This window comes from Podarcis vaucheri (assembly GCF_965113315.1).
Source record: "Podarcis vaucheri genome assembly, chromosome: 16".
NCBI lineage: Eukaryota > Metazoa > Chordata > Lepidosauria > Squamata > Lacertidae > Podarcis > Podarcis vaucheri.
The window spans coordinates 13,364,361-13,390,980 of NC_138754.1; the positions used below are offsets into that span (position 1 = coordinate 13,364,361).

The 26,620-nt window shown below is 48.2% G+C and overlaps 3 protein-coding genes and 1 long non-coding RNA gene across 4 annotated transcripts in view; 3 read left to right on the forward strand and 1 right to left on the reverse strand.

Annotated features, from left to right (window-relative positions):
- Positions 1-26,620, forward strand: part of LOC309520839 (dual specificity protein phosphatase 10-like) — a 143,246-nt gene that overhangs the window by 37,838 nt on the left and 78,788 nt on the right. The gene's annotated exons all lie outside the window — the stretch shown is intronic.
- The window catches only part of LOC309520882, a 169,223-nt gene that overhangs the window by 23,858 nt on the left and 118,745 nt on the right, over positions 1-26,620 (forward strand). The gene's annotated exons all lie outside the window — the stretch shown is intronic.
- ZFTA (zinc finger translocation associated) lies at positions 2,001-14,208 on the forward strand. The gene is made up of 5 exons (XM_082202746.1): positions 2,001-2,516; positions 3,762-4,253; positions 6,477-6,866; positions 9,025-9,450; positions 9,891-14,208. Exons 1-5 carry the CDS (start codon positions 2,468-2,470, stop codon positions 10,415-10,417), a joined length of 1,884 nt encoding a protein of 627 aa, XP_082058872.1. The 5' UTR covers positions 2,001-2,467; the 3' UTR covers positions 10,418-14,208.
- Positions 15,638-26,620, reverse strand: part of RTN3 (reticulon 3) — a 39,980-nt gene continuing 28,997 nt past the window's right edge. Inside the window, exons 4-9 of the mRNA XM_082202711.1 lie at positions 23,923-24,130; positions 22,114-22,252; positions 20,760-20,829; positions 19,894-19,940; positions 19,258-19,316; positions 15,638-18,179 (exon numbers count right to left, since the gene is read on the reverse strand). Coding sequence (XP_082058837.1) covers positions 18,134-18,179; positions 19,258-19,316; positions 19,894-19,940; positions 20,760-20,829; positions 22,114-22,252; positions 23,923-24,130 — 569 coding nt within the window. The 3' untranslated portion in view covers positions 15,638-18,133. The remainder of the gene's footprint in view (positions 18,180-19,257; positions 19,317-19,893; positions 19,941-20,759; positions 20,830-22,113; positions 22,253-23,922; positions 24,131-26,620) is intronic.

Below are 26,620 nucleotides of genomic sequence, written 5' to 3' on the forward strand. Positions count from 1 at the left end.
CAAATAAAGCTTACCTGTTGCTACCAATCCCGGCCATACCTGTTGAATTCAGTGGCGTAGCGTGGGGGGTGCAGGGGGGGCCGGCCGCACCGGGCGCAACATCGGGGGGGGGGCGCGCTTGCACTCGCAGCTCTCTGCCCCTGCTAAAATCCACGGGTTAGGGGGAGCAAATTACTTGCCTTGCCCCGGGTGCTGACAACCCACGCTACGCCACTGGTTGAATTCATACCCTAGGATAGGGGAGGCTGCCTTCCAAATGTTGCTAGACTCCAACTCCCATCAGCCACTGCAGGCCAAGCCAATAGTCAGGGGTGATGGGAATTGGAGTCTACACCTGAAGGGTCACAGCTTAGCCACGCTTGTAGGCACAGGAGCCTTGCCTGGTGAAAAGCAACAACCTGGACCCAAACTAGACAGTTCACACAACCCAATGGGCAGCTTGTAGATGTGGTTTTCCTGCAAGTCTTTCAGCAAGGGCAAACCTTGTCTCTCTTCAACCATACTCAGCTCCAAACTCAATCTGCCTAAACAGGGATGAACTGATGTGTTGAGTTAGTGTTTTAAACTGTTTTTAGCTTGTTGATTTTAATAAAATTTTGAATTTTTAAAAATACCAGTTTTTAACTGTGTCTTTTATTGATATGTTTTCGCAAGCCACTTTAGAGAGTCTTCTTACAATCAAATGACACAAGCTCTGTTAAATAAATCAATAAACTTATTGCATCTTCTGCCTCAAGCTTCTTCGGCTCCCTGTCAACCCCGTTAAAGTTGCCAACTTATTTACTGTCCCCTGCGCCTCTGCTCAGCCAGCACGCATTAGCCAATAACGCTGCTGATCTCTGCGCAGCAAATCAGTGGTCATCTGAGGACTTCTGCAGATAAAACTGTTGCTAACAGTGCAAGAGCAGGCTGTGCCTGTTTTCCCCTTCTGGTCAGTTGGCAACCCCAAAACCCCTTTGATTGTGTTGATCAGTCCTCTATCTATCCCTTACAGCTAGGATAGAGCGTCTGTGGCCCTCTGGATTTTGCTGGACTCCAGCTCCCATCAGCCCCAGCCAGCGTTACCAGTGCTTAGGGATGAGAGGAACTGTAGTTCTACGGAATCTGTAGGGCCACGGGTTCCTCATCTCTGCCCTACAACATACTGAAAATATGGGCCCCAAAGAGGGTTGATCTCTCCACATTTGTTGTTCCTAGCTAAGCTCCCATGTCTTTGAACCCTGCCAGGTAGGCAGAAATGCAACAAGGGAAGCTTTTTGTAGCAGTGCATCTCTGTATGCTTCACCTGTTGGATTTCTGCATATTTCACACCTGCCACAGAGAGATGTGTCAGAAGGGCGGAGAATGGTAACTCTCCAAAACTGCATCTGGGAATCTCCATAACGTATTGACCCATTTACCTGCTTGTGCATTCCTCTCTAGAATGTGCATTAGGGATGGTGAGGATACATTTAAAGCACATGACTTCCTCACAAACAAATCTGAGAACTGTAGTTTGCCCCTTATAGGCCCCAAAAATTCTCAGCACTTCTAAAAAGCTGAAGTTCCCAGGATCTGTTGTTGAGGGGTAACGTGTTTTATTCCGGAGTCTTCACTTTACAGCCTATTCACACACACGAGCTGTAGTTTGTTAAGGGTGCTGGGAACTGTAGCTCCGTGGGGGAGGGGTAAACTACAGTTCCCAGGATTCTTTGGTGGGCGGAATAAGGTGCTTCAAATGCATAATGTATACTCAAGAGAACCTGCAACAGCTAAAACACAATCGGATTGAACGGAAGGCTTGCTTGAAGGGCCAGGGGCCACGGGGAAGCCCTTTCCTCGCATTCCCCCAATTCTCCCCTCCCCCCACTTTCCAAAATCTCTCGTCCCCTTGCGCCAGCAGCAGGGGGCCGCGTTAGGGACCTGGTTATGTAGGCTTTAAAAAAATACACCTTAAATACGGATATATGGATATAAATATATAGCTTAGGGGACAAAACAATACAACGAGGAAGAACCGGGTTAGGGATGCTTTGAGACACTTTTTTTTGGAAGGGGGTGTCCAGCGAATCACCCCCTCTCCTCCCCTCCCCTCTTTTTCTCCCTCCCCTCCCCCCTCAGCTGCAAAAATAGAGCACGTCCCCTTTAAATTTACCCAGGAGCCCTTAAAGGAGCCCCAGGGGCCCCGGGGGGAAAGGCATCCCCACCCTGCTAACCGGAGCCTGCCTGGCTCTGCTTCTTCTTCTTTTTCGGCCGTGGAAACGGAGCCTTGATGCAAGTCGATTAAAAGCGGTGGGGGGGGGGAGGAAAAAAATTGCCATTTATCCATATATATATTTATTTTAAGAAATCGGGGTTGCGGGGGGGGGAAGGGGGGAATATTGCAACGGATCCGAGAGTATCCACAGCGAAGCCGGGAAGGTTATTTGTGTGCATCGAGGTGGGGGGGTGGAGATGAATCCCTAGGCAGGGAGGGAGGGAGCCAAGCATGGAGGAGACCCCCAGCCTTTGCATCAAGCTCGAGCCCCAGGATCCAGGTGAGTACAAAAGGCCCCCTCTTTGGGAGGGGGGGATATATGCGCGCGCCCCCCACCTCTTTTCCACGCCACCTGCTGGTCGTGTGTGAGTTGGAAGAGTGGCACCCCCCCGGAAAAAAAATACCTGGTCGGTGTTGGTAGGGGTGTGTTTGTTATGGGGGGTGTTGCAAGTTTGCCCAGCTGGGCAGAGAGAAGGAAGTCGGGGGGGGGCGGGTGGAGGAAGAGCGATGGCCCCTTTAAGATCCCCCCCCTCCCCGCCTTCCTCCATCTTCCTGGGCGCTTCAGCCCTGGACGGATTCCTGCCTCTCCCATTCAAAAAAATAGCGACGAGGGATAGAGCACAAAAGGAACCCGAGCTGCCAAGAATCAAATGACGTGGAAAGGGGGGAGCCCTCTCTCCCTGAAGGGGTGTGTGTGTGTCCTCGCCCTTGAAGATCAGGAAGACTTCGGGGGAGTTTGGCTCCTCCTTTGGGGAAACCCCTCCCCCCCCCGTTTGGACAAACCCCTCTCAGCCCCAGGTGTGGTTTTGTGGGCCTGTCTCTTTGACAGGTCCTGCTGCCCATTTGAAACCAGCCCCTTCCAATGTTGTATACAGCACCCCTCGCTTTTCCTTTGTACCCCTGCAACGTCTGTTACTCCTGCTTTGCAGGGGGTTGGACTAGATGACCCTGGTGCCCCTTCCAAACCTATGGTCCCACTGCTTCAACCTTGCTTTCCCAAAGTGACACAACATCTTTGCTTCCTGGCCAGCAAGTCTTGCACCACCTCCCCCCGCCCCTGCCCCCGCCGTTGTTTTGCCTCCTGTCAAAACAGTTACAGTGGTACCTCGGGTTACAGACGCTTCAGGTTACAGACTCCGCTAACCCAGAAATAGTACCTCGGGTTAAGAACTTTGCTTCAGGATAAGAACAGAAATCGTGCTCCGGTGGCGCGGCGGCAGCAGCAGGCCCCAGTAGCTAAAGTGGTACCTCAGGTTAAGAACAGTTTCAGGTTCAGAACGGATCTCCAGAACGAATTACGGTAAGTTCTTAACCTGAGGTACCACTGGACACTGTATCCTCCTTGCAGCCGGGAACCTATCTGTGTTGTTAATCCATTGTGCTAATCCTAACCGCCACCACCCTTACTCTCAGCAGCTCTTTAATTCTTTTTTTAAAATGCCAAATAGGAAGAGGTTTCGTCGTAAGCTCCACTCATTATTATTATTATTATTATTATTGAAGGCGAGTGTTTGTGTCTCCCCAGAAGAGTCGCTGTTCCCAGAAGAGGCGGCCGATTCGCAAAGCAGCGGCGAGCTGCGCTCCGGACACGCCCTGCGGCCCTCTGGGAACGGCCTCGTTCGAGGGACCACCGTCAAGGACCCCTCTGCCCTCCTCTCCGGAGGGCGCAAGTACTCAGATCACTGCGAGGAGCGGGCGTCGAGGCCCGGGAAGAGCCGCATCCCCGGGCGCGACCACCGGCGCTACTACCATGAGCACTGGAGGGCAGAGTACCTGATGGACTTCAACGCCGCCCGGCATGGCATGATTTGCATGGTCTGCGGCAGCTCCCTGGCCACCCTCAAGCTCAGCACCATCAAAAGGCACATCCGCCAGAAGCACCCCTACTCCCTGGCCTGGAGCGCCCACGAGAAGGAGGTCATCATGAACAGCTGGGACGCCCACCTGGGCCTCGAGGCAGAGAGCGACGGAGCCAGAGAGCACCCCAACGCGCCCGAGACTCAGGAGGGGGGCCACGGTAGGGGGGCCTAAGTTTGCGGGTTTGTGGCTCATCTTAATCGTAGCCACGGATAGCCTTATCCTTTGTTTGTTTGTTTGAAATCGTTTTTATTGATTTTCCAATAAAGACAGCCAATCAACATATCCACATCATAATCTAATTAAAAACAAAAAGCTAAAATAAAAAAGACCAAATTGAAATCCAAATTTTAATTATTAATTTTTCTGGGCTCCCCGTAGTCTGGACCTCTGAAGCATCTCTCCAAGTCTTCAGTCCTGCCTCCTCTCATTGTTTTCATATTTTCCACATCCCGACCTTAACGCTTTAAAGTTCTCCATCCCTGGCTCTGCGATTCACAGTCATGTCAAAAATCATATATTTATGATTTATGATGCCTTATCTTCTGTTTGTTGGTCTAATTCCACCCCCTTTTTAATATTGTCAGAAATGGTATATTTTTCTTCCATAGTGGTAATTTTTATTCAGTGACCATATTTTTTGGCCATAAAAATTGTTACTTGAACAGATGACAAAAAACCCCCTGAGAACTAAATTTTTATATAGGTTTCATTAAAAAAGAGAGAGAGAATTATGTTTCTAGTGTTTGTTGGACTTCAGATATGAGGCACAAAATTTGTATTAAGTCTCCAAAAATATTCCAAAACATTTATCATCATATCCTCCCCCCCCCAAAAAAAAATCAGCAAAGATTTCTTCTTGACTTCCCGCTCCCCCGCTTTCCTGATGTGTGTTTTCCACTTCTTTTTCGTAGCTGTTTTACAGTACATGTGTTTTTATTATCTAAACTTCGTTATCCTTAGTTCTTTCAGTAATCCACTGCTTATATTTCAATTCCTGCCCGCAACTTCATGTATGGATGATACTTTGATAGCTAATCCTGACAACTAAATTGCTTAACACAGTGAGAGGATTGGACTTGCACTGTGGAGACCGAGGATATAAATGTGTCCCCCAAATGCTGTTTGACTCCCATCATTCCCAGTCATCTTACCGAGTTGTCGGGGATGATAGGAGTTGAAGTCCAACAGCAAAGGTTTTGTGCTAAGTCAGGCCGTCGCCTCTTTCTAGCTCACTATTGTTTACATCACGGGTGGGGAGCCTCCAGCCTGGGGGCCAATCCTGGCCTCCCAGGGGTGGGTTGGTTCTGATTTGGTCAGTTTGGTCATTTCCCCCAAGCCACGCCCACTTGCTAATCAGCTGGGTGGAATCAGCTGAGAAGTGAACTGGGTTCACTTCTGTGTTGGCTGCACCTGCCAGTTTCCCTTTCTGCACTATCTGGCAACAGCTTTCTAGGCTTTCAGACAGGGAATCTTTGCCAGCCCTGCCTGAGGAAGCCACTGGGAATTGAACCTTGTGGATGAAAGACAAGATGATCTCTGTTTTCCCTCCCTGGGGACCCATGCAACTTTTTTTACAGTTGGATATTCCTTTCATCCTTCCTTTTTTTATTTAAAAAAATACATTAAGTGGCCATCCCAAGCAGATAAGATGGTTTTATTTTTATCTTTCTGTGAAGATTTTTAATTTAATTTTATAGTGTATATAAAAGTGAACAGATGAAAATTAAAAGATGAAAAGCAAAACGATAAATCAGGCACGTAGAACAAGTGCAGCTGTACGTGGGTTAAAAACAAAAACAAAGCCCAAGTAAATATTGTCGTGATCTGATTATCATAGTTCCAGATTTGCCAAGGTGGTGACGGGGGTTGTCTTGAAAATGACGGTTCCCTTGTATATGTCATAAAGGAATGCCAAATCATATATCTGGAGGTTCTAGGCTTGTCAAAATCTCAAATTATGTGTGATTTTTTCCATTATAGCTGTATTCCAGAGTGGGTGGTACTGAGCGTTCAGCATAATATTTTGGGCTGTTTCCCCCCTGAGTTTCAATTACTATTTGAGCTGCCACAATCATATATATAAGACCAATTCTTTTTTTCTTTTCTTAATTAATTTATTATTAATGTTGCAATACATATATGAAATCTTTACATATTGCTACATATACATTATATTCGTAAATTCACATTTCACTTGTGAAAATGTGAAATATAAGACCAATTCTTCTGACACTTTATCTACATTGTAGATATCAGTAACATTAATTTTGGACAGCGGACAACAGTTTATTTAATAATGTTCATCATCTCTGACGAAATTAGATTCCGAAAAGCAGACAAGAAGGTTCACCTGCTCTCCACCTGCCTTGCTTCTGTACAGGTGGAGAATTTCCGCTGAGTAGCAGCCGCAGGAGGCGCCGTGGCCCAGGACCCCTCTCCTCTCATGGGGGGCGACGGCCCTCCGGCCTGGCCTTGAAAGCCTCTCCGGGAGGGGAAGAGCAGAACTTGGAGCGCTACCTGAAAGAGTCCCTGCAGAGCTGGTTCCAGTCTGAGTTCCTGATGGACTACGACCCTCAGGGCAACCGCCTCTTTTGCATGATGTGTGGCTCCTCGCTCCCCAGCCTCAACTTGGACGACATCAAGAGGCACGTCATGGATGCCCACCCCAGCTCGCTTGGCTTCAGCCCCGCCGAGAAGGCCAGCATCCTGGAGACTTGGAACGCCCGGGCCGTGGTGCCGACAGCCGAGGGCACAGGAGAGGCACCAGTGGGTGAGGCAGGAAGCGGGCAGAAGGCAGGAGGGGAGGGCGGAAGCAGAGCGCTGGAATTAGAACGATATTTCAGCAGGCCTGCAAATGACATGATTGTGCAGGCGGCGAGAAAGTAGATAAATACAGTCGTACCTTGGTTGACGAACGCCTTGCGACTTGAACATTTTGGCTCCCGAACGCTGCAAACCTGGAACTGAGTGCTCCGGTTTGCGAACGTTCTTTGGAACCCAAATGTCCAACGTGGCCTCCGATTGGCTGCAGGAGCTTCCTGCAGCCAATTGGAAGCCGCGCCTTGGTTTCCAAACATTTTGAAAGTTGAACGGACTTACAGAACAGATTCCATTTGACTGAGGTACCACTGTAAATGGAGAATGCAGAGGGTGAAGAAACTGGTGGAAGAGGCTGTCTGAAACCTCGCGAAGGCCACACAGGATTTCGTGTGACCTTCGCAGAGCCCAGTAAGCAAGGCAGAGGGCTTGGAAATCTCTTTCTGCGCCAGTTTTTCCTGCCGTGGAAATAGTTTTTAAGCCATCAGCCTTGATTCCCAGGCTCTGGGAAGGCTGCTTGAACCCTCAGGAAGGGTGTGGACCCCCCCAGAGCATTCCTGAGGCCTCAAATGACCTTCCCCTTCCCAGAGTCCAGGAAGGTAGGATTGGTTGTACAGAGGGGAGGTTCCAGGTATCTTCCTGACTTTGCATGATTTTGTATCTGCTCATGGATCCCTGGAGCGTAAGCCCCGCATAAGTTTTGGGCCTGCTGTGTTGCTTCTCTGAATCAGGCACTGTACTTAAAATCGAGGAGCTCTTGTCTGTACCTTCTTCTTGAAGGAAAGCCAGGATACATGCTAGTGAACAAGGAGAAGGGAACCTGGCGTTGTCCGTATGGTGGAGAACTCCAGCTCCCAGCAGCCACAGCCAATGGTCAGGGGGGAGGGCCAAACAGCAGGTGCAAACAGGAAGCTCATTCCTCCAAATCCTTGTGTAACCAGAAAGTGAGGCATCCAGCAGTCTCTTGTGGGAGGGAGAGTGGAACCAAGAGTTGCGCAAGTACAAAACAGATAAGTGAGTGCGGACTGAGCATGCTCAGTGGGCACAGAATCCTGGTGAGTGGCAAAACCCGGAAAATCAAAGATAGGCGTGCGGAATGGAGTGTCCTCAAAACGGGGATGGCTTGCGAGTAGGAAACAAACTGACTTGTGCTGCCTTGAACCTTTAGTGCATCTAGCTCGGTATTGTCTTCGCTATCTGTACTATACATTTTAAAGCAGTATCATGCCGCTTTAAACAGCCATGGCTTCTCCTCCCCAAAATCCTGGGAGTTATAGTTTCCTAAAGGCGCTGAGAGTTACTGAGCAAACCCCCTTGTCACAGAGTTACACTTTCTGTCTCTTCCTGGGGAATTTCTGCGAATTGTAGCACTGTGAGAGGAATAAGGGTCTCCTAACAAATCTTAGCACCCTTAACATGTCACTGGTCCCAGAACTACAAAGGGGTGGTTGTTACTGCGGATGAATTGGCTCAGAACAGAGGATGCAAAGTGAGGCACATATAGAGGGCAAGACAAGAACCTTGGCAGTACTATGCGCAGGTTCTGCTTTACGAATGAGAAACAGTGAACATTCACCTGTCCAAACTTTAGGAATGGCTACCCAAACATCGCTAGACACATCGCAGATTCAGATACAGAGAGCATCTTCTACTTCCTTGCTTGCCGTTTGCTGGTTGGTGGAGCAATGAAGTGAGTGAGTGAGAGATCAGATAAACCAGAGAGCATTTTTTCTGTTTTTCGGTGAGAGGTCAAAATTCAAAATTAGAATTTTTCAAAAATTATAAAAAAAAAATAATCAAAATTGGAAATTTCCTCACAGGACTCAATGGAAATTGTTGACTCCTTATGCAAACGCTCGGCTAACGATTGATTTGCAGGGAACACTGGGAGGTCAAAATTCAAAATTATAATTTTTCAAAAATTAGGCGGGAAAATCAAAATTGGAAATTTCCCCACAGGACTCAATGGAAATCATTGACTCCTTATGCAAACGCTCGGCTAACGATCGATTTGCAGGGGACACTATGTGTTTGGTAAGCAGGACCTTTGTGTAATTAAATCCGTCCTCTTGTCCCCCCCCCCTTTCCCACTCCTTCCTGGATCCACCCAGAGGCAGAGTCTGAGCCGTCCCCTCAGGACCTGACCAAGAAGGAGGTGGACCCCCCCACGTCTCCAGACCAGCCTGCTGGCGAGGACGGCTCCGAGGAGGCCGGCGCTTGGGACTCGGAAGAGAGCGGCCTTCCCGCCCCAGCCCGGGGGAGGGACCACCGCCGCTACTTCCAGGAGCACTGGCGGGTGGAGTACTTGATGGACTACAACGGGTCACGCCACGGCCTGGTGTGCATGGTGTGCGGGAGCTCCTTGGCCACGCTCAAGATGAGCACCATCAAGAGGCACATTCAGCAGAAGCACCCGGACTCCACCCAGCTGAGCCACCACGTCAAGGCCCTCATCGTGGAGGAGTGGAACCAGAAGGTGGCCCGCCTGGCGGACGCAGAAGACTCCTTGCCCGAAACAGACGGCGAGGCAGACAAAGGTAAGGGGCAGGCGGTGTTTGAAATCCCCCAGGTGCATTTTGCTCCTGGTATAATAATAATAATAATAATAATAATAATAATAATAATAATACCTTTATTATTATTTTTCAGCCAGCTAGCCCTGGTGATTATCATAAAAAATGGGTGGGGCTCTTTCATGGAGGGCAGTATAGTAGCAGGGCTGTTAACAGGAAAGCTAAAAGACATGGCACATAAGGAAAAGGGATTGAGGAGGGAGGAGGAAAAAGATAGCACTTGGACTCCCAGCTTGGTGGTTTCCCAGGTACTTTATTTCACAGTTCAGCATACGGTTTAATAATAGTAATAGTGATAATAATTAAATATAAATATATAAATACGACAGTCCTAAGTTGCGGAGAAATTTGATTACTCCTGGCTGGACTGTGATCGCCCCACTGTTGTTCTTCTGTTCCTCCAGTGGAATCTCAGCAGGCTTGCAACCCCCCTTTGTCCCCTGAGGAATCTCAAGAGGGCGGGACAATGCCTGCAGGAGAGGAAGAAGATGAGGAAGAGGCCCCCGCAGCAGGAAGACTAGCTCCCTCTCAGCAATCCTCGGAGGCTGCGTCTTCGCTGGCCGGTGCCCCGTCCCGGCGGGGTCAGCGCCGGAACTACCAGCCGCGCTGGCGGGTAGAGTACCTGATGGATTACGATGAGCAGCGGCACGGGCTGGTGTGTATGGTGTGCGGGGGCACGTTGGCGACCCTTAAAGTCAGCACCATCAAGCGGCACATCCTTCAGGTCCACCGGTTCTCCCTGGAGTTCACGGCGCTGGAGAAACAGACCATCCTCGATGCTTACGCCGAAAATGGGCCAGCTCAGAATCCCAGGCACCTGGGCACAAAGACCTCCCCCAGCCCGGACTCTGAGCCTGCCGACGTCAAGCCAAGTGTTCAAGGCGCAGGGAAAATGGGGTTTGGTTACAATTTGCCGGTATGTACGGTGTAGCCTGCGGACGTGGACTGCCCTCGTGGTGGCAGGGTGGACTCTGCTGACCGACGAACTCAACTTGTTTGTTTTCCTCCCCACCCCTTCCTCCTATGGATGGCGGAATTCCCTTTTGGAATTCTCAGGTTTCGGAATTCTGCGACTGGAATTGGATAGTGCAGAATTCTGCAACTGGAAGCGAATAATGCAGACGCCGGGGAAGTCTTGTTTTGCTTTGTCTTTGTTTCTCTCTGCACAGCATCCGTTTTGATTTGCATGTTCTGTTCTAGTGACAAAGGGTTTCTTAAAGGTGTTTTCACCCCCCCTTTCCCCAAACCCCCTTTTCTCTGCACCTGGATTTTTTGTGCTCCCAACTATTTTGGTAAGGTTTCGGAAAGGTAGGTGGGGGGGGGGGAAGCTTCGGTATTTTCTGAAGTGAGGAAGGTCTGTAGGAGCACTCTTGCGGGGGTCAAGTACACTTAATCGAGGCCCGAGGCCTGGAGGTTTCTGTGGGAAGCAAAGTTTCTGCTACTGTATGGTGGTGCACCCTGTTTTTTCAGCCTGAGGGCCGCCTTCCCTTCTAGGGGTGTTTGGCAGTGGTGGGCGGAGCCAGAGCCAAAAATGGGAGGAGCAACACAGGTAAATGCTTCCTGAGGTTCTCCCACCCTGCTCCAAGACATCAAGGGCCAGGTGGTTTGATAGCTAGGCCTCCCCTTCTGGTCTGGGAGGCTGTTTGGGCCAGGCCTCAGCCGAGCCACATCCAGCTGCCCTACGTGTGAAATAGATGGCATGAGACGTGGTGGATATGTCATTCAGCCAGAGGAGGGTTTGCAGTTGCCAGAACCCTGCTGAAGCCCTGGGGTTTTTTTGCAAGCCGCCCACCCCAAGCAGGTAATCATTGGCACTTTGTGGCCTGTTCCTTTACCCACACAATCACCTGACGCCATTGTGACACCAAGCGGTTGACGGGTAGCTGCCCACTATAACCTGCCCGCAGGAAGGTTTGTGGTAAGATCCAGTTCCTCCCTCGCAAGCTGTGCCACGAAGAATTCCCACAAGTGCCTAGGCCCCGAGTTGCGGCTGTGCATCATATAGCCGAAGGGTGAACAAATTACGGCCCTTGCCCCCCTCCCATCCCTAGAATATTGCATAACTCCTTGCAAGAGGCCTTCCTGCTTGATGCAGCTTAGGCCGTGCTTAATATACCATGTTAAAATATTTGAAACAAGGAGTTGGGCTTGTTGTGAGCATTTCCCCTGCGATTGCACTTAAGATGGCCATTTTGGATTCTCAGATGAATTGAGCGACTCAGCACTTCCTGGATTGTACTATGCCAGGCTCTGGGGTGGGGGTGGGAACCATGCTACATAGGAAAATGCTAGGTTGAATCTGTCATGTGCTAACTTTCTTCATGCAGGGAGGTCTCCCCCCCTTGATTCTACCTACAGTGAAACAGTCCAGAAAAATGTCACCTTGAAGAGCTGCCGACAGCGTCCCTGTATCCTGATTTGCATTTATAGTGTTCTGTCATTGGGTTTTAATTTGACCCATGTCTTTCCAAGTCCCTACCCCTAAAAGCTCTTATTTTGGTGTAAGTGAATTAGGAGGACGTGGACTACTTTATTTGCTGTTGGTCTTCCTCGTAAAAAGATGTGAATTGACATAGGACACTTACCTTTTTGCTCCCAGTGAACAAGTGCTGAGCAAGTTTCAGTAGCCAAGGAACCAAGTTCAACCCCCAGCACCTGCAGGTAGGGCTGGGAGAGAACCCAGAACCTTGGAGAGCTGCTGCCAATCAGTGTAGACAGCACTGAGCTAGATGGACCCAAAGGTCTAACTCTGTGTAAGGCAGCTTCCTGTGATCAAGGCGTATTTCCTCCTTTCCAGATGCAATCCCACTTCAAAACAAACAGCTACATCTGTAGGACTCAGGAGGACGATGTATGCTTCACCCAAATTTATCTGTCTAAAAAGCTTAGAATTATGCAAGATGTGGGGTGTTTGCCATGCTTGCCCTACTCAGAAGAGACCCATTGAAGTTTACAAACATAACTAACTTTATTAATTTTGGTGGGTCTGCTCTGTGTAAGGACAACACTTGGGTTTTCCCAAAATGGATTTTATTTTTATTTTAAAAAAAGAACAACAGCACTATTCGTAGCAGAACTGCCAGAACAGGGTTAGATCAGGGTTTCTTCAGCTGTTTTTGGACTACAATTCCCATCATCCCTGACCACTGGTCCTGCTAGCTAGGGATGATGGGAGCTGCAGTCCAAAAACAGCTGGAGACCCAAGTTTGGGAAACCCTAGGTTAGATGAGGGGACGCGGGTGGTGCTGTGGGTTAAACCAGAGCCTAGGACTTGCTGATCAGAAGGTCGGCGGTTCGAATCCCTGCGACGGGGTGAGCTCCCGTTGCTCGGTCCCTGCTCCTGCCAACCTAGCAGTTCGAAAGCACATCAAAGTGCAAGTAGATAAATAGGTACTGCTCTGGCGGGAAGATAAATGGCGTTTCCGTGTGCTGCTCTGGTTCGCCAGAAGCGGCTTAGTCATGCTGGCCACATGACCCGGAAGCAGTACGCCGGCTCCCTCGGCCAATAAAGCGAGATGAGCACCGCAACCCAAGTCGGCCACGACTGGAATTAATGGTCAGGGGTCCCTTTACCTTTTGAGGTTAGATGGAATTAGGAGACTAAAGAAATGGGGTTGGTAAACCTTTTGCACTTTGTCTTCTGGCAGCGGGGACCCTAGTTCAGTGGCAGAGAATCTGTTTGGCATGCAGAAAATCCCAGATTTAATCTCTGGCATTTCCAGGCAGGGCTGAGAGACACCTTGCCCAAAAAACTTAACTGTTGCTTCCAGTCAATGTCAGGAATTCTGAGCAAGATAGACCAATGGTTTGATTTGGAGCTTCCTGCTTATAAATAGACCCTTTAGCTCAAGAGGCACGAGGACTGGAATCTTCACTATCTTTTTAGGGAAATGCGGTTGCTCAGTGATGGAACACCTGCTTTCCATTTGGAATATTGCAGGTTCATTCTCCACCATAAAGGGGCTGGGAAAGATCTGTGCTCCAGAGTGAAGAGGGTCTGTGGTTGAGATGGGCAGCTCTAGGCCAAAGGAACAGCCTGATTTCAGCTGTTGAGTTGCTGAGCCTCTGCCCTGCACAGGCCATGTGTCCAGAGTTAGTGGTGACCAGATGCGTTGGAAATAAATGAGGGCTAGAAACCGAATTTAAAAAGAGCCTACAGCCATATATCAAAAAAAGCAGGGACAAGAAAAGCCGCACTTACAATCCAATTTGCTGATCCTTGCTGGAAATTAGAGCCAGAGAATTGGAAGGGACCACGAGGGTCATCTAGTCCAACCCCCTGCAATGCAGGTATCTTTTGCCCAACGTGGGGCTCGAACCCACAACCCTGAGATGAAGAGTCTCATGCTCTACTTTAATTCCATTTAAAGGAATGCCCCCCCCCGCAGAGTTCCTTCCCCCCACCCAAGGTGAAAGTAGGAGTCACATTTTTTGCACAGCTGTTCTCCTTCAATCCCATCTTTCTGAATCAATAGCTTGGTCCTTTTTGTAGCTATCCTTGTGAACGTGAACTCCGAGGTAAAATTTCAATAATGCCCGTTATGACCTTGTGACTGTATTGGAACCTCATCCGTGTCTCTTGTGAAAAGGTGTTTTGCATTAATATGGAGGGTTTTTAAAAAATATTATATAAATATATATATATATATATATAAGCACCAAGTTTTGTAAAACAGGTTATGTCAATAAATCCTTAAAAAATGATGCTATTTTAAAATGCAACCGAAGGCTCTGGGCTGGCTGTTTGTTTTTAATTAAAACCTGGGATGCCTTTTAGATTTTAATATTTTCCTCGATTAAGAACAGGGGTTCCTAAACTGTGGTCTTTGGACCATCAGCAGTCTGCAAGATTTGTTCGGGTGGCCTGCATCGTCTGTAAAACACAATTACAAATCGCACAGCACATTACAGTGGTTGCAATAGGCAGAAAAAAACATCTTTAAAGACCATCAGACATTTTCAAGTGGTCCGTGGGAAAAATAATGGGAACCAATGTAAAGCTTTTTTGGGGGTGAGAGGGACCTGTGTACTTCTGCTTGTTGCCATCTCCTACTCTCATCAACCTTTGCCAGCACAGCCAATCTTCAGGGATGATGGGAGTTGGTGGCAGACAACAAGTGGCAGCCCCAGCTCCCCAAGCTCAGTTCAGGTACAGATTGTTCACCTTCTGGTAATACATTGAAATTAAAACACTGGGTTGGGAGATGGGAGTCCCTACCAGGGTGGGGAAGGCTGGGCTATGCAGTACAGGGGAATCTCGGTTGTCGAACGCAATCCGTTCAAGAAGACCGTTCGACTTCCAAAATGTTCGACAACTGCGGCGCAAAGGGCTGTCAGCAATTTCCATTGAGAAAATTGAAAAACACGCAGTGGAAGCCGTTCGACTTCCAAGGAGTGTTTGAAAACGAAAGCAATTACGTCCGGTTTTCGGCGTTCAGCTTCCCAGGTTCCACTGTACTGGCTGAGATGCAGCAGCGCATCCAAGTCCTTATGAGGCCACTTCATGCGGTTCAAGCCTTCACAAGCCATCCTGTGCTGTTTCACTCATTGAATTGTAGAGTTGGAAGGGACCCTAAGGGTCCTCTAGTCCAACCCCCCTGCAAATGCAGGGATCTCAGTCATTGGAAGGATGCCGAAAGGCAGGTGGGTACGTGTGGCTCAGCATTGCCTGCTGATCATCCCAGGCCCATTAGCCATGCTTCCTAGGGCTGATAGGAGCTGCAGCTCAGGAACATCTCTAGAGGAACAACAGTTCCCCAACAAACCATCTAAAGCAAGCATAGGCAAACTCGGCCCTCCAGATGTTTTGGGACTACAACTCCCATCACCCCCGAGCACTGTTCCTGTTAGCTAGGGATGATTGGAATTGTAGTCCTAAAACATCTGGAGGGCTGAGTTTGCCTATCCCTGATCTAAAGCAAGTATCCTTATTACTAATCAGAGCAGACCCACCGCAATGAATGAACTTGCATTAGTCGTGGCCATCAATTTCAACGGATCGGCTCTCAGTAGGACTTGGCTGTTGTTATGCTTACCCTGGAAATATAATGGGTGGCAGCCGACTGAATGTTACTCAGAGTAGAGCCATTGAAATTAATGGGACCCTGGTCACGTCCATTAATTTACCTGCAATAACTTAAGACGACAAGGCTTCTTGGAGTTTGTACATGTTGTGCTCTTTTTATTAACACCACATCAAATTGCATTTATCCAGTCCTCTTCCGAACCTCACGCCAGGTTTCCTCCTGTACCCAAACTGGCATTACCATACTTTTAGAATGCTGCACACACTGTACACAACAAACGCACACAAACGCAAAAGAGCTTCATTAGTAGTTTTTGTCGTTTTCTCCACCTACGTACAACTTTCTCTTTTTTTTTGTTTTGTTTTTTTAAAAAGCCTGCCGGGCACAAAGAGGTCGGTTCACGGTATTCAAACACAGCAGTTAACAGAACAGATGGAAGAGCTGAGCCAAAGGCTTCCAGTGCAGAGAAGAGGTCTTCGAAGGGGGTGGGAGTGGAGAGAAGAGGAGTCAGGACAAGACAGTGCAAGATGCCTACTCAGGCTGGGCTGGGGGATGGGGAGTGCAGAAGCACACCAGACACTCATGCACCTCTCACTAAGATCTGCTGCTCCTATTCCACCTAAAAGACACACACACACACACACAGCTCAAATTGCTTGGGTCTTTAAAAAAAAAAAAGCCAATGAAACTATTTGTTGGATTGATTTATGGTCCTATCGTCTCTTTGCCAGACTTGCATACGGCAGGGCCCTGTGGGTGCATGCCCTCCAGGAGCTTTGCACCGAGGTCTGCAAAGCAAGGAAAGAGTGGGAACAGGCAATATGGGGCTGGGCGACAGCAGCCATTTTTGCGCGTGCAAAAAACAGCAGCCTGATGCTCTGCTCACGCCTATTTTCAGCACCACCTTCCAGCTGTTCTGTTTACAACAGGAAAGGTAGCGGCTGATGAAATGCAGCTGGACAAGGCGGAGGGATGACCAATCCTGGGAAGTTCTCTGGGGCAGAGGGCAGCACAGGCTCGCCTTCTTTGGATTTGTTAAGAAATATGTTGCCCTTCCCCAACTACCTTCCACTTGAGATCCATCAGCCTAGTGGGGGGAAAGGTGGTCCCTTCCATTTTAGCTGCCAAGTCGACTCTTTCCCCCCTTGCTCAGCCTTGGGCAGGAGGTGGGCTCCCTTTGGCCAACCTGAATTTCAAATTTATCCCCCACCTGTCCAGCTGTGCATGGTCCCATCTTTCATCTGAAAGCAGCTGCGCCACCAATTTAGCAGTGCCTGCCGGGGGGAAAGGGGCTTAACTTGGTGCAGACCGCCAGAGGGGGGAGTCCGACCGCAGCTGGCAGCTGTGGGTGATAAACCATCACGGAATCATGGAAGATTTGCTTCCCAACAAGGAAGCCTTTGAAAACCCAAACCAAAAAAAAAATATGCCTTTTTAAAAACTGTAAGACTCTTCAAAGACAATCCTCCAGTCCCAAACATCTTTCTAAAACTGTAAACACACATGACATAGCCTGCGAAAGGGGGACCCCAAACTCTAGCCCTGAAACTGCTGTCCTTGAAGACTGCAGCTCCTCGCCAGCCCAAAGGTGGGGGGGACGGGGGGGGGGAGGGGGAGGACAAAGATCAAGGTCAAGGTGTGTCAGTGCTCTGCAACTCAGCCCCTGTCCTAGACTGGAAGTAAAGTGACTGGGACATCACATGCAGAACTCTCGGTTTTTCGCCAGCTTGAGTTTTGCTTTCTACAGCAAAGTGTACAGCAGTTACAGACATTTTCATTTAAGAGTAAGGGGTAGGGGAAGTAATCTTAATCAGGGTGGGGTAAGGAACTGATTTCTGAGGCTGGGGGTGGTGGTAAGGAAGGCAGAAGATGAACCAGACTAAAAGAGAACTGATGTCATTAAGGGGGACGGGGGTGGAGAATTCCCCTTTCCATCAGTGAGAGTACACGCGCTGGGGGTGGGAGGTAAGTACTGGCTGGGTACTTTCTGAAGCTTCCTTAAGCTTGCCCTCTTCATTCAGGCCAGTTAGTCCATGGCAGAAAGATGGGTGAGCCTGGTAAGAGACACTGCCTTAGTGGAACTAGGGAACCTTGCACTTGAAGCAAGTCCTGTCATTTTAAGGAGGCCAGGCAGGGAGGAGGGAGGGAAATAGAGAACAAGGAAGAAGAGAGGAACAGGCTAGCTTCACCTTGCAGCTATTTCAGCCTACCAAAGCTGGTTTTAGAAATGCTAATGTCCCGTTGAGCAGAGAGCACATCTCTTAACATGAAAAGGAACACCCATTTTTGATGGCTTACTATAATGTTCCATCCAAGACAGGACACCAGAGCTGCTTTAGAGCCAAAGGGTGCCCCCTCCCCTCTTTTAAACTTCTGACACCAGTTCGTGTTTAGTCCAGTGCATTCTGAACCCAGTGTTTAGGCTTTGGGGAGGGGGTGGATTTTTTAAAATCTTTTTATATATATATATAAAAAAACATAATCAGTAAGCTTGGAATGCACACATCAAGCTGATTCGGCATGTTCCTTCATAGGTACAAGTAACAATGGTTATAACTATGACACAGGGGGTATTTTTTGTTTCATTTTAGTTAACAGCTGAGTCCTGGCTCCTTGCAAGGTTATTCTGCCTTTTTCTTCACAACTCCAGGAAGCTTTGCTTGAATCCTGTTTGGGGGGGGGAGAAAGAGAGAAGAGGTGGGATTAGATGCTGGGGGCACAGGAATGACAATTATGTTTGTGTCGTTTTAAGCCCTGGTGTTAGATAAAGTGACCCACGTCACACTTCTCAATATGAAATGACATGATGCCAACAGAAAGCAGATCTGGATCTGGTCAGTGCCTGGATGGGCGACAAATACAAGGCACACCATCCTGAGTTTTACTGAATAAAGGTGGGGTATAAATAACAAAACACACTCAAATTCACATAAGTCATCTCTCAAAAATGGACAGAAGATAGACCTTGCCAGTTGCATGTATTTGATGATGAATCAAGTGTTCTGGATTAGCTCCCATCCAGCCTTCATGCCATTGTTAGAGTGGCATCATGAGCACTAGACGCATCCTCAGTGCCCCAAAATGGAATTCCTTGCTAGCCTTGCTAGGTTAAACATGACTACCACATGCAGGCAGGATTAAACTGATCTTGATGATGGCTGTCTAAATAATGCAAGCTGCTTGTGTGTACAGGGGCTTGTCCCTCTGGACTGGCAAAAGCCCTTTTATGTCTTGAAAGGTGAACTGTTCCGACTGCTAGACAGCCAAAAGAGGCTCAAAGATGAAAGCAAAGCCTAACACCACACCTGTAAGGAATTTCATAATTAAGATGCCTACAATTTCTGACTGGCCTTGCTCTCCAAACTAATGTTCTCCTGCCATTAATTTGAGTGGTTTTTAAAAGTGACAAATACAATAATAATTAAACAAACAATAACATAACCAAGGAACAAATAACACTTAACACTGTCCGATGCAGTCAAGGACCAAGCTAAGTCACCCTACAGTCTGATGAGCAGCAGCCAGGAAAGGGTGGGCGATTTGTTGCTTTGGCCCCAATTATTAATTTATCCTTAAATACCCACCCTAAGGTCCCAGGGCAGGTTACCACAGATGCCCCCCCCCCCCCGGGCTCCTGGGCTTTGCCTTCCCATCTGAAGTCTAGCTGCTCACCACACTTCCCAGAGGGCTGCACACGGCAAGAGTCAAAATACTGAAGCCTGCCAATAACTCTGATGGGACTTACTTTGTTACAACTGACTTGATCTGCTCCCGGGCAATCCCAACGTAATGGTCAATCTGAGTCTAGGAACAAAAAACCCAAAAGTAATTAGAAGAGGTGTATGGGAACCAACTTGCACAAGACCATTGTGAATTTCTAACCAAGGCTGCCATGTAAACCGGGCATCACACACACACACCAGCATAACCTCTCTCTCTCTCTTCCTTTGGATAGGTAAGCTGCACCTGCCCAGATGTTGCTAGAACAGCCTTTGCCAAGCTGGTGTCCTCCAGATGTTGGAACTACAACTCCCACCAGCCCCTGCCTGCATGGCCTGTTGGGCAAAACATATTGAGGGCACCAGGTTGGCAGAGGCTCTGCTAGATTATATTGGATATAGTGCATAACTTTAATTGTGCTCGCTGAATGAACGTTTTTGTAGCTCTATTACGGAAAACACTCAGGTCTTTTTTTATATAAATAGTATACAGGATAAATTCTGTTCATGACTGCTCTGTGGAAAGCCCCATGGCACCAAAATAAATATCATCCCTCATCCAAAGATGTTCCACACTGCCTACCCCACCCCTGTCCCCTGAGCACCAGTCAAGCAGCCCGCTGTGGTCCAGACAATACAAGCTCACATTCTAGGTTACCCACCTTGTATTTCTCATAAACGACAGGGACGCTGAAAACCAGCAACTCCGCTGAAACGACACAAAGGCAAGTCACAGGTCACCAAGGCGGCCAAGATGGGTCACAAAGCTGGGGCAGGCTGATCAGATGGGCTGCATAGCGCAAGGGCAGCCATGATGGAATCTGGAGGTTTCACTCTTTTGAGTTTCGCTGTGCCTGTGACCCTGGCTGACCCAGGCCTTAAAAATGGGACAGCGCATGAGTGACCAGGAACAATTGCAGCTCAGTGGTGGAGGAGCATCTGCTCTGTTTGCAGAAGGTGCCAGGTTCCACCTCTGGCATCTCCAGGTAGGGCTGGCGAAGAAAGACCCTGCCTGAGACCCTGGAGAGCCACTGCCAGCCAGTGTAGATAATACTGAGCTAGATGGACCAAGGGTCTAACTCAGTTCACAGCACCTTCTTATGTTCTTCCTATGAGACATGCCTGTTCCTCAAGACACAGGCAGCCTTTGAGATCTGTATTAATTAGGTGGAATTATGGAACACTCTGCCACAAGATCTGTCGGTAGCCACTGACAGACCTCCCCTCTCCTCCGTGAATTTGTCCAATCCTCTTTTAGAGCTAGGTTAGACTCTTTATCAGTCACAACCAGAGGGAATCTGCCAACGAAAACCAGTTGCTGGTGGGCAAATGGGAGGATATTGGCCTTCACATCCTGCCCCTGGAAGCATCTTGCTGTTTGCTGTATGAAACAAGACCCTGGATGAGCTGGACCTAGAGAATGACTCCACAGGGCAAATGCTTTAAGATTTCCCTGGTCAAATGTAACTGTAGATTGGCGAGGGGCCAGGCTGCCGATGCCACGGCATCTATCGTCACTGCGTCTTACCAAGGATAAGGAGGGTGATCCCGTTGAAGATGGCACCAACGTACGTCATCAGCCACATGACAACTGCCAGCTGCAGGCAAAACAGGATGGCACACTGTTAGCAAAAACCCTAGGCTGTTTATAGTATCAATGCATCAGTAAGGCCACGCTGGAGCAGAGGATAGCAGAGGATCCTGTGAAGTTGTCCTCTTTGACCTCCCTGGACCAGCCTGCTCGCTGCAGTGCCCCATTTATTAGGACAGCTGCAGAAACTGATTTAGAAGGCTGTGCCAACCTGGGTTTCAGTGGTCATTCCCACAATGACTCTCCCTCTCTGCCCCTTAGCCTTCATTCCCATTCAAAGCGAAGCATTTGCTTATGCCAATCCCTTGTTACCCATCCCTCTCTCATTTCACCCTACTCTTTCACTCTGCCTTTTCTTTCAAGGTTCAAAAAAGGTGACCACTCGACACAGGAGAGCGCATCTTTTTGTTTGGCAAGAGGGCTGTGGCGGTGGGGGGGGGGGAGTTTCTACCATTTCCTGAGCCTAGAAAAGGACAGGAACTCTTCCAAATTCTACACTGACCTCCGATTAACTACAAAAGCGGAATTCAGTCTCGCTGCATTCCAGTGTGTCCTGACTCAGCGTGGCATTGCTACCCATCTCTGGGCTCAGGGTGAGACCTTCCTGCTTTAAGCCTCAGGGAAAACAAGCACATGTCCTTCCTCCTCAGCTCAAAGCAACAGGCACTCCAATGACACTGTGGTAGGAGCTGTTCTCTGCTTGAGGCCCCTGCTCTGTAGCCAGTGTTAGAAACTCAAATATATAAGCTAGCACCCAATAGTTCCCTAAACCAAGGTTAGTTACCAAAACAGAATGTCTAGTTGCCATTTTTGAGCAAGATAGCTCTAAAGTCTTATTTTTTAAATGATGGACCGACTGTGATTGATTCTCGGTAAAACATCTGGCTAGTTCAGATGACAGCCTTGAGCTAGACTAAGAACTATGAGAACTTAAAGGGAGAAAAGTCACTTGATCCAGGGACAGTCCACATATTTATTGGCCTGTTCCAACCTCTTTTTCTTCATGGTGACTGCTCCTGTTCTGGCTGCACAGAAAAAGCATTTGGATTCCTGAAATTCATTCAGATTGTGCAGATAAAATATAACTGATCAAGTTCCACAGGAATGGAGTATTAGTGTGTGAAAACACTCCAGATCCTAAAGATCTCTAGGCATGCACTTCCAGATGGTGGGTGCTCAGGCATCTTCACTTGGTCACGAGTGGTTGAAAGCTAAGGTGCAAAACGCACCTGGCTAATTCCGAGCACTGTCTGCAGCACACTAAGTATACTTCAGCTGGCCCTCCACTGACCTTCAGCGAATCCACCAAGTCTTCTACCAGGAAGAGGCGCATGATGAGTTTCAGGGTGTGGTTGATGTGTCCCATAGCAGCGCTGACGTAGTTGTGGAAAGCCTCAGAGGAGAGCGCAACGTCGACATCCAGGTAGGCTCTGGGAGGGGGGAAAGGGCAGAAAGCCACATTGTGGATAAAACTGAAGCCCCAGATGGCAACAAAGACTTCTGCACTGCCTGCCAGTCATGTTATGACAGGTTCCTTCCTTCTGTAGAGTAGGCCAATTTTTTTATTAAACTCCATCATGGCTGTTGGGCTGATGCTGGCTTGTTTCCCCAGGAGGCAAATAGGGAACAAGGCAGGGTCCTCTCTACCCTCAGAGGGCAAATGAAGGCCTGCCATCCCAGCAGCAGCAAAGGACTAAGTCTGCCCTTTGATGACTAAAGGAGAGAAATGGTTCACCAACAATTAGACTTCTCCAGTGGGCACTCCATACTTATGCGGCGCCATCAACGATGACCCAATTTTAAATTAACAAGAGTGAGTCCTTAAGAAGAGCCCTGATGGACCTACTCCTGCCAATTTGAAAGTGGCTCATCGCTGCTGGCACTGCATCAGTATACTAGAGGACAAACAAAGGATTCATTTTCAACTACGTGGCAAAAATGTATTTCTATAGGGACGACAATGCTCAAATGCTTCCTGTGAAACACACTACTATTTGGACTTTTCAGCATCAAGTGAGAATATCGTATGACAACACCCTGATATTTATAAACAACATATTTTTTTTAATGGACATGCGATTTATCATACCAATAATAATCATTTCCCCCAGGGATTCTGAATGCAACAACTCGAATGTGTATTTCATTTTAATGCAATTGTATAGTTTCCTCTTCATTTTTCATTTTAATACATTGTTGAATTATAAGTCTTTGATTAAGCAAAGGGGGGGAAAATCTATTTTTAAAAAGGAGCCCAGCTGGATCAGAGGATCCGTCAAGTCCTGCAAACTGCTTCCAACAGTGGCTAGAGCCAGATGCAGAGGGACAGCAGCTCAGTGACAAGTGCATACACAGGAAAGGCCAGAGCGCATGAGAATATCCCGTTCAATCCCTGGCATCACAGGACAGGTCTAACTGGGCAGGGAAAGACTCCTGCCTAAAACCGTGGAGAATGACTGCTGCGCAGTGTGGGCAATGCGGAGTTGGATGGACCAGCGGTTAGACTTGGTTTAAGGCAGCTTCCCCTGGTCCTCTGGGTAGTTTCCCGTTTTGCATGCAGACTCTGCCAGGTTCAATCCCTGGTGTGCCCAGTTAGGGTTGGGGGAGACCCCCATCTGAAAGCCTGGGGAGCCCTTGCCAGTCAGCAGAGACAATGCTGAGCTTTCGATGTACCTTCCCCTAAGGTCCAAGGTCCAATTCCCAGCATTTCCAGTTAAAACGATCGGGGACTTTGCAAAGCTGCTGCCGGCTGGAGTAGACGGCACTAGATGAACAAATGCTCTGAACTTCTCAGAAACTCTCATACCTTGCTTCTAGGCCCTAGAAGCAAGAGCCCTCCTGTACTACATGCCTCTAGTATAATCATGTATGTAGTCACTGCTTCTGAACCTGGAGGCTCCATTTAGCTCTCACAATTGACAGCTACCCACAGAATTCTCACCTTTCCATGCAATTACCTATGCTTCTTCACATCCAATATTAGCATTTACTACCTGATCTCATGGTCACGAGTTGATGCAGGCCATTTTTCAGAAAGAGTAAAGGAGAATGGAAATCTGCTTGGCCTGAAAGGAACCTGGTGAGAACCAAGCCCACTCACTTGAATGGATGCCCCTCTTCAGACTTCTGCACAGCCTGAATGACAGACTTGTAGACCCGGAAGCTGATGGTGACGGAGAGGAGTGCCAGGATGAGGTACGAGATGACGCTGATGACGCTGAAAGCAGCCAGGGAGAGCAGCAAGATCAGTGTGGTGCTGAAGACAAGGCCCGTCTTCTTCACATCCCGCCAGAAGACCAGATCGCGCACTGCCAGAGAGAGAAATGAGCACAAGAGGTCACTGAATAGGGTTGGAAACTGCTGCAAGAAGAGCACCCAGGCCGGGCAATTCTAAGGGCAATAACCAAGGACCTTCTCTGCATCCTCCCAGGACCAAGGCATCCATGAAGCCTCTCGGGCCCCTGCTCCCCTCACTGCCCCTTGGTCATGAGATGGCGAGGACGGTTATCTTTTTCTCCCTTAGAGCATAGAGCTGGAGGAGGAAGTTGGAAGAGTGGCACTATCTCTCACTTCTTTCAGCTCTATGCTTTTTCAAGGCTCAGATTTATTCTACCGGGTACGACTTCTACCCAGATTCCTTGGAAAAGCAAACACGCTCTCACATACGTGTTTTCTCTCCCAGCGCCAATCTAAAATATGGGGGAAAGAATTGTCCAGAGGGGTGGTACCCGTGGCACTCGCTCAAAAATCCAAATATGCCCATGGGGCCTAAAAAGGCTGGCACCCCTGAACAAAGAGATGGCAGGTGGCAAACAGGAGAGGGCTTGGGTGATCACGGCACCACTGCTGTGGAATGCAGCTTTGAAAAAGGCCTGTTTGGCCCCATTCCTGCTATCCTTGGGCTGCTTTGCAACTTCTGTAAAAGGATACTGTGGGCCAAATGAACAGTTATTTATAACCTGGCTGTTTCTGAAAGCTTCTCATATACTTATTTTAATTTATTGCAGCAAAACAAAACCAGATTTAGTAGGCACCTTGAGGATCTTTTCAAAAAGACAAAAGTGGGATACAAGTCTGTTTTATAAATATAAATGCAATCTGCAGGCACATGAAGCTCTTGCAATCCTGTATGTCTACTCGGAAGCAAGCACCATCACAATCAAATTCAATGTGATGGAAGTTTGCAACCTGTGCACAGTCTTACCTGGAGGCAAGTCCCCTTGAACTCTGTGGGGATGGTGCTTACTCCCAAGTAGACACATCTAGGACTGCTATCTTAACAAACCATCTCAATTGCTTGCTTAAAAAGGACCAACTTGGTAGATTTGTTGAACTAAGCCTAAGGGCCATCACTGAAAAATATGGTTCAGTGGTGGCCTCCATAGTGTGGGGGACTGCAAAGAGATTTTCCCTAGATCTCTAAGGAACAGAGCAGAGCCACTGACAATGGTTTTTAAAATGGTAAAATGGTAGCTAGTTGGAAGGGGGCGGGGAGACATTACTATATGTAAGAAACCACCCACTACATTATTTGCACTAGTGTTTGTTGGCCTGCATGGCAGACCTGCAATACTATTTTATATGCTAAGTGAGGCTTAATTCATTGAAGCAGTCATCTATAATTGATAAAAATAGGTGTACATATATTTCAACCCCCCTCCAACAAATTTCTACCCTTTTCCAAACATACACCACCTTTCTGCATGGCTTCAAAATTCCTGAGTATTTTCTGTTTCTACCAAAGCTCTTTTTAAATACAAACATTCAGCCCTTCCCCTGCTCAAGATCCTGGAATCATAGCTTTGTAGAGTTGGAAGGGACCACGAGGGTCATCTAGTCCAACCCCCCTGTGATGCATGAATTTTTCACCCAATGTGGGGCTCAAAACTACAACCCTGAGATTAAGAGTCTCATGTTCTACTGACCGAGGCCAGTCTTGTCCAAAGCACAGCCAAAACGATATATTTATTTTATTTACAAATTTATAACCTGCACTTTCATAAAAAAATACAGCAAGGCAGAGTACAAAATATAAAGCTAAAATCCAAAAATGTAAAAGAGAAGTTTTCAAAAGACATCTAAAGGAAGGATGGTCCCTGCTGACGTCTACTGGCAGGGAGTTCCATAGGGCAGCCTGGCCTGACACACTAAAGACTCAGCCCCTAGTGAAGGCCAACCAACACTCAGGGGGTGTGGGAAAATCACCAGAAGTGCCCCCATCAGAGGAGCTCAGCAACTGAGGTGGAGCATTAGGAATCAAGCCATCCTTAAGGTACTTTGGGCACAAGTCATTTAGGGCTTGATGCATTAACACAAAAGTAACTTGCAGTTAGTCTGGCAAGGCAAAGTTACAGACTGACTCCCTGCCACAGCTTACCTGGGATTAACCCCCTCCTTGTTCCTACAGGGTATTTCCCAAAAGCAAGTGCTGTGGAGAGCTGAGTTTCCTGTGGCCCTCCAGATGTCGCTGAACTCCAACTCCCATCAGCCCCCAGCCAGTCAAGGATGATGGGAGCTGTAGTCCAACACAGCCTCCCCACCTAGGCTCTGCAGTATTTTAATGCCCTGCCTTCCAAATCAGTTAGTTGTTGCCGTGAAACTAAATCGTCTTTTGGAAACAGATGCTCAGGTTTGATTGCTGCTGTGAGGATGAAGGAATCCAGTTCAGGAATTAGGCACAACAATCTTGTGGGGTGTGCCAGGTTTGAAAATAAGGCGTTCACCCACCCAGGCGGACGCCTGCGTCAAAGGTGGTGGAGATGGTTGCCCCACTGTGCGGTTCTGGCCTGTAACACCCA